This window comes from Eurosta solidaginis, chromosome 4, assembly GCF_040869045.1.
Source record: "Eurosta solidaginis isolate ZX-2024a chromosome 4, ASM4086904v1, whole genome shotgun sequence".
In the NCBI taxonomy this organism is placed as follows: domain Eukaryota; kingdom Metazoa; phylum Arthropoda; class Insecta; order Diptera; family Tephritidae; genus Eurosta; species Eurosta solidaginis.
In genome coordinates, this window is record NC_090322.1 from 34846089 (window position 1) to 34859976 (window position 13888).

Here is a 13888-nt window from a genome sequence, read left to right on the forward strand (position 1 = left end):
AAACTGCCTTTTTTATTCAATAAGCCGTCTGTGTGAAAACAGTATTACACTTTTATCGGTATCAGGGGCCCTATTCAGTAGAGGGACTCATGAAAGCATATAAACTTATAAGGTGTAAAATTATATCCATTTACACACGCTGTTATATGAACGCACCTAGAAATACTCTTGATAAACTTGATTGTTTATCAGCTGTATTATTGCCAAACAAAAATTTTTTGATTGTTTTACAATTTTAAAAATGCCAAGATTAAGTGAAAAATCAAAACTAAAACGTCTTTACTAAGATATTCTTGTAAATGACTTGCTGATGTTGGAGATTTCTGATGAAAATGCATGCTGTAATGTCTGCAAGGTTGCATTCCCTTGAGTTTACCGCGTTTACACAATGAAATGTGCGCGTAAATTTATACAAATTGTGTAAATGATTTTTCATACAAAATTTGGCAGTTCATTTACGCACTAGATAAATATATACGTTTACACACTTTGTAAGGCATGTATACGGTTACATGAGTCCCCCTAGTAACTATGAGTTTTGAAATGTACATTTTTCTTTCATACAAATTATGGATCACTGTTCATTGGAATGAGGGGACCATTTTTATAAATCCACCTTTAAGGCTCCATTACTGATACTTAGCATAGACTTGACTTGGCTTGCGAACTGTCACTTACAGTTCTGTTAAATTAACATTGCATGTTACTGATTACTCAAAACTTAACTAGACTTAGAAGTCTGTTGAATTTTGATTTTCTATGTAAGTTCTAAGTGACGTTTACATTTTGAGATGCCATTTGTTTGTTTCCATTTCATTTTGACATTTTGTCATACAAATTGACATTTATTTAAAAATAAATTTCAACGCTGATTATGATGCCAGATTTTATGCGCCAAGTGGAGTATAATCGTGGCTAAGTTGCCAAGTTTACGCCAAGTCAAGTCAAGTCTATGCTAAGTATCAGTAATGGGGGCTTTAAGGTACGCGCACATTACGCTGCGTAACACGTAGCAGCAGCGGCGCCTCACAGAGCGACATATTTTGGCAATTCACATTAAGCGGCAATCGAGCGACACATTGCGGCAAAAGTTTGTGTTTATTTTTGTTTGCAAAATGGACTACACAGTTTGAAGCTGTAATTATTTCATTTTTGTGCGAAGAAGAGGAAAGGAAAAGAAAAAGGTCGTGGCTATGGGTCCAAGACATCTCATCCTCAAGATATGAGGAAGGAGAGTTCCACACCCTTTTGCCCAGATTGAAAAAAGATGGTGCAAAATTCTTTGCATGTATTATTATGAGGCAATTCACACCTAGCGGCAGCAGCACTGCGCGACACTTCCCAACGCGGTTTTTTGCCTAGTTGATCAAATTTGCCGCGCTGTGCCGGGTCACGCAGTGCTGCTGACGCTAGTTGTGAATTACCTCATAAGAATACATGCAAAGAATATTTTGTAGTGCAGTGCAGTGCTGCATAGTGCAGCCTAATGTGGCCTTACCTTTAAGGTACGCGCACATTACGCTGCGCGACACGTAGCGGCAGCGGCGCCTCACAGAGCGGCATATTTTGGCAATTCACATTAAGCGGCAATCGAGCGACACATTGCGGCAAAAGTTTGTGTTTATTTTTGTTTTCAAAATGGACGACACAGTTTTTGAAGCTGTAATTATTTCATTTTAGTGCGAAGAAGAGGAAAGCAAAAGAAAAAGGTCGTGGCTATGGGTCCAAGACATCTCATCCTCAAGATATGAGGAAGGAGAGTTCCACACTCTTTTGCCCAGATTGGAAAAAGATGGTGGAAAATTCTTTGCATGTATTCTTATGAGGCAATTCACACCTAGCGGCAGCAGCACTGCGCGACACTTCCCAACGCGGCTTTTTTGCCTAGTTGATCAAATTTGCCGCGCTGTGCCGGGTCCCGCAGTGCTGCTGACGCTAAGTGTGAATTGCCTCATAAGAAAACATGCAAAGAATATTTTGTAGTGCAGTGCAGTGCTGCGTAGTGCAGCCTAATTTGGCCTTACCTTTACCTTTTGTCGTTTCTAACGACGGCGTGGATGGAATTGAACGTACAACTTTAAGGGCCAATTGATGGTGACTTAAAGTTCAAGGGCAAATTAATGGTGAGTTATAACCATAAAGCTATAACCAGATAAAAGAGCTGAACGAACCTACCTTATGGAAATCAATGTAATCCATGAATGGTGCCATACCATAACGCTAACTCGATTACATTGATTTCCATAAGGTAGGTGTGATCAGCTGTTTTATCTGGTTATGGATTAGGGTTATAAGTCACCATTAATTCGCCCTTCATACACATTACACGAAGCGACATATAGCGAGACGTTCTGACAAAATATTCGCGGCATTTTTGCCTAGTTTGTCAACTTGATTGTGTCGTGTCGTACGACTGTCGCTAGATGTGCAAGGTTCCATAAGAATACATGCAAAGAATATTTTGTCGATACATGTCGCGTCGTATAATGCATGAACCTTTATAACCATAACCAGATAAAACAAGTGATCGAACCTACCTTATACGCCAATTACACGGCTCAAGTATCCTTGTGCCAATTACCAATTTGCACAAGGATTTGCCCGGTGTGTGCACTGGTTGCGCTATTTGCGCAGAGAACTGCGCTAAAATCAAAACGATTTTGATATTTACGCATGTCTGCAAATATTGCACATGCTTTTTTCTTCGTGTGTGGTGAATCTTACACAGTATACCTGTGGTTTCTGATAATATAACATCAGTAATTATTGCTTAAAAATGTTAATATCGAAGGCGTAAGGACCATCTCTAGCTTGTAACAGGAATTCACACAAATTCAATATACATAATAATTTTTTATACAATTAGAACACATGTTTCATTTGTTGCGCTAGTTGAAAAATGAATATTGCGCAGTGCTGCTATGATTTGAGTTGGTCTTGCAACTAAAATATAAAAATTATAAATACAATGGAAAATAAAAGCTTCTGGTGCGAGTTTGTCGACTAATACTGTGAATTACCAGCACTGTGGAAAATAAATAGTGTTTCTTTCATACAATTAGTGCCTTTTTTATACAATTAAAACACATGTTTCATTTGTTGCGCTACATTAAAAATCATTGTAAATTTTACCAAGTAGCGCAACTAACAGCTGATCGGTGAAAATTCGCACATTCACACGCACAGTTCTCGACTCAATTTCAAACAAAAACTTTGGATTATTTAACTCAAATTTTAAAGTGAGATAATCCTTACGAATTTATGTATATAGAATATATAAGGCGTTTTCGTTGTTATTAAAACAATAGTTTTATTTTTATTAAAGCTTTTATAATCTTTTTTTTTAACTTTGAAAAAACTCCGAACACCATTCCTTCATTATATGACATTCGACTGCCTAGTCCACTGCCTTCCACTCTATTCGCAACATAACCTCTAATTAAGCTGCCAAACTATATAGTAAACAATGTTAAAAATGAATATTGCGCAGTGTTTTTGAGCCGTATATGTCAAAATTTTCATTTGCACAAATTCCGTCGTTTTATATTTGCGCATGGCTTTTGTGTCATGTATGGGCCTTCTTATGGAAATCAATGTAACCGATTAATGGTGCCATACCATACCATAGCCAACCAATTGGTTTTTGGTTGCGCGTCATATCCAAGTTAATCTCTCGTATCCTGAGATATATAAAAAATTAAAGGTGCGGCGAACCCACTGTTCGCCGATACTGATTTAAAAGTATAACACGAACAACTTCAATTTCAATTAATCACAATTTATTACGTGCCACTTGCATGTCCCAAAATTAACTGAACTAAACATCCAAATTAAATTATTAGCTAACCTATTACTGCTAACTATTTATGCTGCGGTTGCAGTTCCCACATTTCGCAAGTCGAACGCTTGCGCGTGTAGACAGGAATTGCTTATATTGCAATTCCCATGATTTCAACAATTTCGATACCTGACCTGATCGTTGGTTGCGCGTGTGCTGCGTCAGCGAAGTTTCTAAGTGGAACAATATTATCACATGCCTGGCAACGTGAGTAAAGGGTGCGCCATTAGTTAGTATTGGGATTACAGGTGAGATAACTTCCATAACCTAAAAATATTTGAGTAAGTGAATTTAATAACTTTTTGTAGATTTTATTCATTGTTTTGGATACGTTATGACTAAGAGACTTATTTTTTGTGGAATATGTTTGTAATTTTTTGCGTTTTCTTAATTTTTATGGAATTTTCACGATTTTTAGGTTAAGGCACCATTAATCGATCACATTGAGATGATTATGGATATGGGTATGGTTACAACTATGGCGTTAGGGTTAAGGAATTTTAATTAGCCCTTTAACATTTACAATTAAGTTAAAGCTAAGGACATACCTAGCGATACTACACTACGTGATACTTGTTTGCCTATTTGTTCAACTTTGTCGCTTATTTCCACGCTGCGTAGTGCAGTTGCCGCTAGGTGGGAATCGATCCAAAAGAACGCATGCAAGGAATATTTTGTCGTGTATTGTAGTGCCGTCAATTGTATACACTTCTTAACCTAAGGAAACATTTAACTGCTGTACATTACGCAGCAAAATACCAATGGCATGCATTCCCTGCAAAAATCGTGTGACCAAAAACGCACACAGCCACTCGAATTTTTGACAGGGGTGACGATTTGGAATGAAAAATTCTGTAAATGAAATAGCCTGTTGACAATTTTAGCTTTGCCACAATGTATCGTGCTCTTTCGCACCTGCTATATTCATAGGTATTGTGAAATATGTCATTTTTGCGTGGAAAAAAATTTTCAGCGAGTCCGCCATTTTCCGCGAATTGAGCTGCAGGCCTGTGCTAATTTTGGAGCATTAACTTATGTCGAATATATATAATTTTTGTAGGTAAATATAAAACGTTCATGCAAATCTGAATAGGTTGCTAATTGAACATATTTTTCGCAAGTCCATTTTGAAGCAACAGTTGTTTCCTCATTAAACTTCAATAATGTACTTAAGCTTGCCCAATAAATCAAACGATGTAAATAATATATTTGTTTTTCATCTTTTCTTCATCCAACAGTTAAAAAATTCTATTAGCGGCCTATCCATTGAAGCAACCGTCTCCGACTGCTCCGCAACCCAATGCACCATATACAAATGCTAACCTACCAGGTGCTCCTCCAAATAATGCTACTCAGCAAGATGCTCTACCATTATCCAATGGACCACCAACTGGTATGCAAGCGCAACAATGGCATCAAAAACTTTATAGCTGGTCAATATGCCAATGATCAAACATCTAAGCCGCGGCCTCGAGCCAATGCGCCAACTTCCATGTATTCGCCAGCGCCTCCAGCAACGACACCGCCAGGGCAGTCTGTATCTGGCGGTCTCAACCAGATGACTATAAATAGCACAATTATACCTGGCTTGTCTCATTTGCCACCACCAAAACAAGCAGTATACGCAAACATATATTTTAAAATAATTTTCTGTCTAATAAATTTTGTTATTTTTCTAGACTGGTCCTCCTCAAACTGATTAGCTACACCACCAACATCAATTGCAGGCGGTGTTACATCTCCACGCCAGCAAACAGGTGAACAGCCAATGCTACAACAACAACCGCAACTGGGTCCAATGCCACGACAGTCTGGTCTAATGCAGTCACAATCCGGTCAAATGCCACCTCAACACCCTATGCACCAGCCATTTGGTGACCATGAGCAACATGGTCCTCCAAGTATGCCAAAGTATATACCACAACAGCAACCGGGTTATGCAATGCCACAAAAGCAGCAGCAACAACCTCCTCAGCCTGGCTATCTGCCAATGCCACAACAGCCGGGCTATCCACCACAACCTGGTCCACCTGGTTGTCCTCAACAGTCAGATTATCCTCTACAACAACCAGGTGCACCAGGTGGTTACATGGGTTAAATGATCCACACAACCTGGACAGACGCCAATGCCCAGTCAGCCACCCATGCCGAGTCAACCCCCAATACCCGGACGTCCTGGTTATAATGTATGCTAATACAACTAATATATTTCAAATATTGCTTGTGATTATTTTTATATTATTTTCTTTAGCAACCACCTGCATCTGGTACTGGTATACATCAACAGCCGCAACAGTATGATCAAGCCCAACGCCGTTTAGATCCCGATCAGATGCCAAATCCGATAAGCGTTATCATTGAAAATCAAAATAGCGCTGATGGTCCTTTTATTACTAATCAACAGGGTTTATTACCACCATTGGTGACCACAAAATATGTGGTACAAGATCAGGGTAACTCCTCGACACGTTACGTTAGGTATTGATATTCGAAATTAATGTTTTTGTTACCGCCGTCTAAGGTCTAGTTAAGGAGGCAGTACTTTACTTATTTCATTTAACTACTAACGCTATACACATTCATTTAACTAATATACATACACATGAACATACGTATTAAGTCTTCATCCTATTTTCTCATTTCACGTTATTCTTTATCCATATGTATATACATAAAGTTAATAGCTGTTAATAGAAAAAAACTAAAACGGCAGTAGTCATTTTGTCGTCAGCGGTTTGATACAAATTATTCTTTAAAGTTCACTCCTTTCGCTTTCATACATATTAAATACGTACATATTAAATTGTGTAATTGAATTAATACTTGAAATTAAAAGCACAGTGTTCTATTAGAAATTTGACTTTTATTTATCCGCTTGGCTACGTGCATAACTGCAACGACGGTAACAAATCTTTAAAGAATAATTTTATATTAATAAATTAATCGCGAGCGGTGTGTGAAAACTCTCGGTAAAATTGTTTAAATCTACCGCGTGGTTAATTAAATTTTAATTTCTACCAACTCACGCTCGACCCGCATACGTCTCATCAACAAGAGTAATTTTACATCGAAATGGGAAGAAATTATCACTGCAATAAATGTGACCAGCCAGATAATGAAGACATGGTACAGTGTGATCACTGCGATAGTTGGTTTCATTTCGTTTGTGTAGGCGTGGATAGCACTATCGCGAATGAAGATTGGAGTTGCGAAGCTTGCATCCAAAACGCTACAACTACAGCGGTGAACAACGAGGCACCAGCATTGTCGACAGCACCTCCAATATACGGAACAGCGACGACAACACCTTTGCTACAGCCAGCGGCAGTAACAACGTACGCAGACATTTTCGGCGCGGGAAATATCCCAAACGGGCAACAAACATCAGCAAATCGCGTGATAACAACACCAACAACGAACATCATCGCCAATTCTTCCGCTTTTATTCCTTCGGTAGTGGGAATGCCTGCGCCAATAATGACGTCATCGTTATTACCTGCGCACCAACAAAGAGCAAATTTTGACAATAGTTTCACCCGCCAAAACTTACACAACGTTGGTATTTCAGCGCCAAATTTAATGTCATTTGGTATGACAAGCGATTCAGCGGCAGAGCGAGTGTCACAACAGAATTTGCAAATACAACGTCTGGAAGAATAAATGAAGCTCCAACAACAATTCATTGATTCGAAATATAAAATATTAGCGGGGCAAGAGTCTCCCATGTTAAGCACGCGTACAAATACCTTTGCAAATTCACCAACTTCAGCACAACTAGCTGCAAGACACGTCATACCAAAGAGGCTACCAAATTTTAGTGGCGATCCCGAAGACTGGCCACTATTCATAAGCAGCTTCGAAAACAGTACAGCGGTAGCTGGGTTTTCAAATGCAGAAAATCTCATCAGACTGCAAGATTGCTTAAAAGGTAAAGCAAAAGAGATGGTGAGAAGCAAATTGTGCTTACCAGGTATGGTTCCCGAAATTATATCTACACTCCGAATGTGCTTTGGACGTCCGGAACATATTTTAGATCGCGTTATTAATAAAGCAAGAAATATGCCGGCAATTAAAGATAAATTAGAAATGCTTATAGATTTTTCGTTAAGTGTACGGAACATATGTGCAACAATGGAGAGTTGTCAAATGCATGCACACATGCACAATCCACTCTTGGTGAAAGAATTATTAGAAAAATTGCCGAATAATCATAAATTAAATTGGGCAATGTACCCAAAGAGTAGCGACGTACCGGTAGTCAAGTTGTTCAGTGACTGGTTGTACCAGATAGCAGAAGCAGCTAGTACACTTGTCAGTTTTGCTCCAACCAAAAACAGCGCATCAATCAACACACACATTGTGGCCGAGTCTGGAAGGGACGGTAATCACAGAGAAGCCAACAAGTGATACGTCTGTGGCGGTGACAGACACAAAGTCGAGGAGTGCGAAGTTTTTAAAAACGCATCGCTCAGTCGCAAGTGGGATTATGTACGCGAAAAAAACCTTTGTCGCATATGCCTACACATACATCGCCGAAAGTGCTCGAGCTTCAAAAGTTGCGGTATAGATGGATGCCCAGCAAAACACCACCCACTATTACATAACTGCAAGGTAGAGGTTACCAAGCAAATCGTAAGTACAAACAATACCAATGCAAATACACAGGTAAACGCACATAGCTGTGAAGATAGTAAAGCGCACTCATATTTTCGAATCGTGCCCGTAAATATTCATGCAAAAAACAATGTAATAAAAACTTTCGCATTCCTAGACGAGGGCTCTGCCGTTACACTCATCGAGGCGAACTTGTTCAAGAACCTAGGCATAGAAGGTGAACCAAGTCCTTTGTGCTTGAGGTGAACTGGCAATACCACTCGTACGGAAAGCAATTCGCTGCTCGCATCAATAGATATTTCTAACCACAATGGCCATAAAGGTACATGAAGCAATGAATGAATATTTTAAAATCGAAAATCCCAAACCGACGCATCTCTTATCTGAAAACGATAAGCGGGCCATGCGAATATTGAACGAAACTTGTAAGCAGCACGGCAATCACTACGAGGTCGGACTATTATGGTGCGCAGATAATTTACGCCTACCAGAAAGTTATAATCAAGCGCTACGTCGACATATGTGTCTGCAGAATAAATTCAAAAAAGAACGCAGCCTGAAAGCTACGATTCAAGCAAAAATTGATGATCTTGTCACTAAACGCTATGCTCGCAAGTTAACATTGGGCGAAGTGGCAGCCGCTAACGAAAAGGTATGGTACCTGCCAATTTTTTTAGTGAAAAATCCCAACAAACCGGGGAAAATACGTCTAGTATGGGATGCCGCTGCTAAACCAAACGGCGCCTCGCTTAACGACTTTTTATTGAGTGGACCCGACCTACTCAACTCTTTGGTAAATGTTTTACTGGCCTTCAGAGTGGGTAAGATAGCAGTGTGTGGAGACATCGCGGATATTTTCCACCAAATTAACGTTCGAGAGAGCGACATGCATGCTCAACGGTTCCTGTGGTGTGACATCAACGATGACGAAATCCATCCCAGCTCATACGTAATGTGCGCGCTCAGTTTTGGAATAAGCTGCGCCCCATGTATCGCACATTTTGTGCGCGACAAAAACGCCGAAAGGTTTCGCAACAAGTATCCCCGAGCGGTGGAGGCTATCCAAAAACATCACTACGTCGATGACTTTATCGACAGCACAGATGACGAACAATCAGCTATCGAGTTGGCAACACAAGTGAAGCAAATACATGCAGCCGCTGGGTTTAACGTACGCAACTGGTCATCAAGTTCATTATCAGTACTGAGAAATTTAGAATCAGATCCTAAAATCAGCCAAACGTTCCGAGAGTGGGGATCGACTACCAAGGTTCTAGGTATGTTTTGGGATCCCGTTAACAATGTGTTTAGATATATTTTCAGATTTTCCCGAATGCGCCGTGATGTGATCAATGAGCCCCTCGTGCCAACCAAAAGGGAAACACTACAGGTCTTAATGTCCATATACGATCCGTTGGGTTTTATTTCATGTTACACTATGGGCCTCAAAATCTTGCTACAAGACATTTGGCGTTCCGGATTGAATTGGGATGAGCCGCTCTCTGAGTTTTTATACAATAAGTGGTGCGAATGGAAGGCTGTGATACCCGTCGTCTTAAACATACGTATACCGAGATGGTACTCAACGTCATTTAGCTCTGCAACTGAGGTTCAGCTCCACACGTTCGTTGACGCAGGGGAAAAGGCATATTCCGCCGTAAGCTATCTGCGCGTAGTACACACTGATACCACGACTGTTCTGTCAGTGGCAGCTAAAGCGAAGGTTGCACCACTAAATCCACTATCGATCCCAAGATTAGAACTGCAAGCTGCTCTTGTCGGCGTGAGATTAGTAACAAACATTCTAAGCGTACACCGTATACGAACCACAGCACAGTTCTACTGGACTGACTCCAAAACCACGCTAAGATGGCTGCGTATGGACCCTAAAGGTTTCCAGCAATTCGTAATGCATCGTATTGGTGAAATATTAGAGCAAACTAACGTCGAGCAGTGGAAATGGGTGCCGTCTACTCTGAACCCAGCTGACCTCGCCACGAAGACTACTTCACATGTGAAAGAGAAGACATGGCTCTCAGGGCCCGATTTCTTGTCATCCAATAGTGAAGATTGGCCTGTTACTAAACTACGCGAGAAATTTGAAAAGAAGACTCTGAAATAAGGCACCGCGTGTTGGTTATCCAAACACCTGATGTACGTCCACCAGATTTTAACTATTTTTCATGTTGGAAACGTTTGCAACGTGCCATCGCTACATTTATTTTATTTATAAAAAGGTCGATCGCACAATCTAAAAGTATGAAAAAGCCCGAAATTGTAACAAGCGAAATGCTTGAAATCGCACGCACATTTTTGCTAAAGTACGCTCAAGCCGTAGAATATAGCGAAGAAATCTACAATCTTCAACGCGGCAAAGCCTGTTCATAAAGCTAGTAAACTAATTGCTCTTAATGTTTACCTAGATGAAAACGGGATCCTTAGAAGCAAGGGCAGGGCAGAACACCTAAACAATCATGGCGACGTTATCATACTCTCTCAAAATCATATTACGTTTTTACTTGTACGGTGGCATCATGAACGCTTTCACCACCAAATGCACGAAACTGTGATCAATCGCATAAGGAGCCAATACCACATCCCACGTCTTAGAGTGATGTACCGTAAAATTCGAAAATTGTGTCAAGTTTGCAAAAATAACAGTGCCACACCAAAAGCGCCACAGATGGCTGTTTTGCCAGTAGCAAGGCTTGCGGCATTCGAGCGACCCTTTACGTTCACAGGAATTGATTACTTTGGTCCTTTATACGTGTCGGTTGGAAGGCGCCGAGAAAAGAGGTGGGGCGTAATATTTACGTGTCTCACTATTCGCGCCGTTCATATTGAGGTGGCACACAGTCTGGACGCTAGCTCATGCGTTATGGTTATAGCAAATTTTGTCTCGCGACGAGGAACACCCCGCGAGATATTCTCGGACAACGGAACTAATTTTAAGGCAGCGATGAAGATTATGAATGAAAATATCAAGTGGAAATTTAATCCACCCGGCGCACCGCATATGGGCGGCGCTTGGGAAAGACTAATCAGGTCTATAAAAAACGTACTTTATGGCATTTGCCCGACGATGCAATTCAACGACGAAAGTGTTCGATGCGCGCTTAACGAAGTTGAGTTCATCATCAACGCCCGACCCCTTACTTTCGTTTCCGTCGAATCGACCGATGATGAGGCTATTACTCCCAATCATCTGCTGATGGGATCATCAGATGGGTATAAACCAATTTTTAACGAAAATGCAGATTTACGCCAGCGGTGACATCAAACACAAAAATTTGCCGATCAGTTTTGGCGCCGTTGGACCAAAGAATATTTGCCAATGATATCTCGTCGAAACAAATGGTTCAGCAAGCAAGACCCAGTTAAAATCGGCGATATAGCAGTAATAGTTGATTCTGACCTTCCGCGCAACAGTTGGCCGAAAGGTATCATAATCGATGTGCATGTAGCAAAGGACGGTCAAGTGAGGTCCGCCATAGTCAAGACAAATAAGGGCATATTCCAACGACCTGTCACGAAGATAGCAGTTTTAGACGTCGGCGTTTCAAATAGTAAACTTGCCGGACAGGGCTCATTTACGGTGGAGGGGATGTTACCGCCGTCTAAGGTCTAGTTAAGGAGGCAGTACTTTACTTATTTCATTTAACTACTAACGCTATACACATTCATTTAACTAATATACATACACATGAACATACGTATTAAGTCTTCATCGTATTTTCTCATTTCACGTTATTCTTTATCCATATGTATATACATAAAGTTAATAGCTGTTAATAGAAAAAAAACTAAAACGGCAGTAGTCATTTTGTCGTCAGCGGTTTGATACAAATTATTCTTTAAAGTTCACTCCTTTCGCTTTCATACATATTAAATACGTACATATTAAATTATGTAATTGAATTAATACTTGAAATTAAAAGCACAGTGTTCTATTAGAAATTTGACTTTTATTTATCCGCTTGGCTACGTGCATAACTGCAACGACGGTAACAGTTTTGTTTGGCAATTACATTGATCTTTCTCCTTTGCAGGTCCTCTTTGTATTGCATACCTGCAACAGCTCATTTATTGAAAACAACAGCTTTGTCCATTACACTTACCGTCTCACCAATGGCACGCACGGTTAAGGGTGAATATGAGCCACCCATTGTAAATTTTGGTGAATTGGGTCCAATTAGATGTAATCGTTGCAAGGCTAATATGCAATTTGTAGATGCTGGTCGTCGTTCCAACGTCTTATGTGTGAAGTAACAACAGATGGTGTAGCCAAACGCCCATCTCAAATTCACCATTTGTAATCGATCAAATTTTATACACTTTCGATTAACTTATCGTCTTTTGAGCACTTTCTTATTGTGGTTTCACATCACTGTCGAATCATAGTGTCGTGAAATGTAACTGAGGAAGGGCGCAAAATATGGTAAGTAATTTATATTTGACATAACCTTGTAATGTATTAAAATTGCTAATTTTTTTTAACAGAAATAAATAGTAGAATAGTTTGCAAAAGGAAATCCGGCTCTATTCATTTCAACGTCCCTGTCAGGTTCACGGCACTACATCTTTATTTCGCATTTGCTAATTTGCGATCTTTATTTCGCATTGGCTAATTTGCGATCTGTATTTGCATTTGGTGATTTGCGATTGCATTTGCATAACGGAACGACATAGCGGTATGCATCTGAGTCCGTTTAACACGTGCAAAGGTCGTGACTTGAAAGTAAGAACATTATTGAAATATGTTAAAGCGTACACCGCCGAGACGCAGCCCTCGCCTACAGCAATATACAACAGGTGAATTGATGGAAATCATCAGCGTTATGAGCTCGCCATCCGCCAACGCCGCTGCAGCTTTATTGAATATGTCCGCTGCCCCAGCCGATGCAGCAACAGGGAAACCATCAATTCTTCATACTAATGCCAGTGCCTTTCAGTTACCAATAGTCACAGCCACTGCCGCCGCCACCCCAATCGTTACGTCTTCCGCCAATGCAATCACGGTCACTTCAGTTCTCAACGCCGCCACAACGACGACCCCACCACCAATTGCCATAAGCGCTAGTGCAACTAGTTCATACGATTTCAACGCGTTAACAACTATTGCCACGCCAAACGGCATCAACGCAAACGTATATACCCCCAGCATCGCCGCCATATCTGGGACAGACAATTTGGTAAATGATAGTAGCTCCATTTCAGTACAGCAGGTGAGTTTTTTGTTCAATAAAATAAAATATTTAGAAAGCCAGCTTCGAAACACTCAATCGCATATAGTTAGCACCCGTTATAACGGTCAACAAGTAGATTTTTTAGCAACAAATAACTCACACAATGTCATGCCAAACGTGCACGTGGTAGGTTCTTCGCCCATGCATACATATACAACCGCTTCGCACCCAACAACAATGCCTAGCTTTA

General features: G+C 40.4%; 1 protein-coding gene across 14 annotated transcripts in view; it reads left to right on the forward strand.

Moving 5' to 3' along the window:
* The first annotated feature begins 6601 nt into the window (after nt 1–6601).
* Nucleotides 6602–13888, forward strand: part of LOC137249596 (platelet binding protein GspB-like) — a 35231-nt gene continuing 27944 nt past the window's right edge. For 8 of the 14 annotated variants that reach the window (XR_010952450.1, XR_010952449.1, XR_010952441.1 and 5 more), the window contains exons 1-2: nt 6602–12890; nt 12953–13677. Coding sequence is in view for 4 of the 14 variants with exons in the window: in XM_067781230.1 (XP_067637331.1) it covers nt 13210–13677 (468 nt within the window). In the remaining 10 variants the exon portion in view is untranslated. The remainder of the gene's footprint in view (nt 12891–12952; nt 13678–13888) is intronic. The other 6 variants (XM_067781230.1, XM_067781228.1, XM_067781229.1 and 3 more) reach the window with 3 other exon arrangements.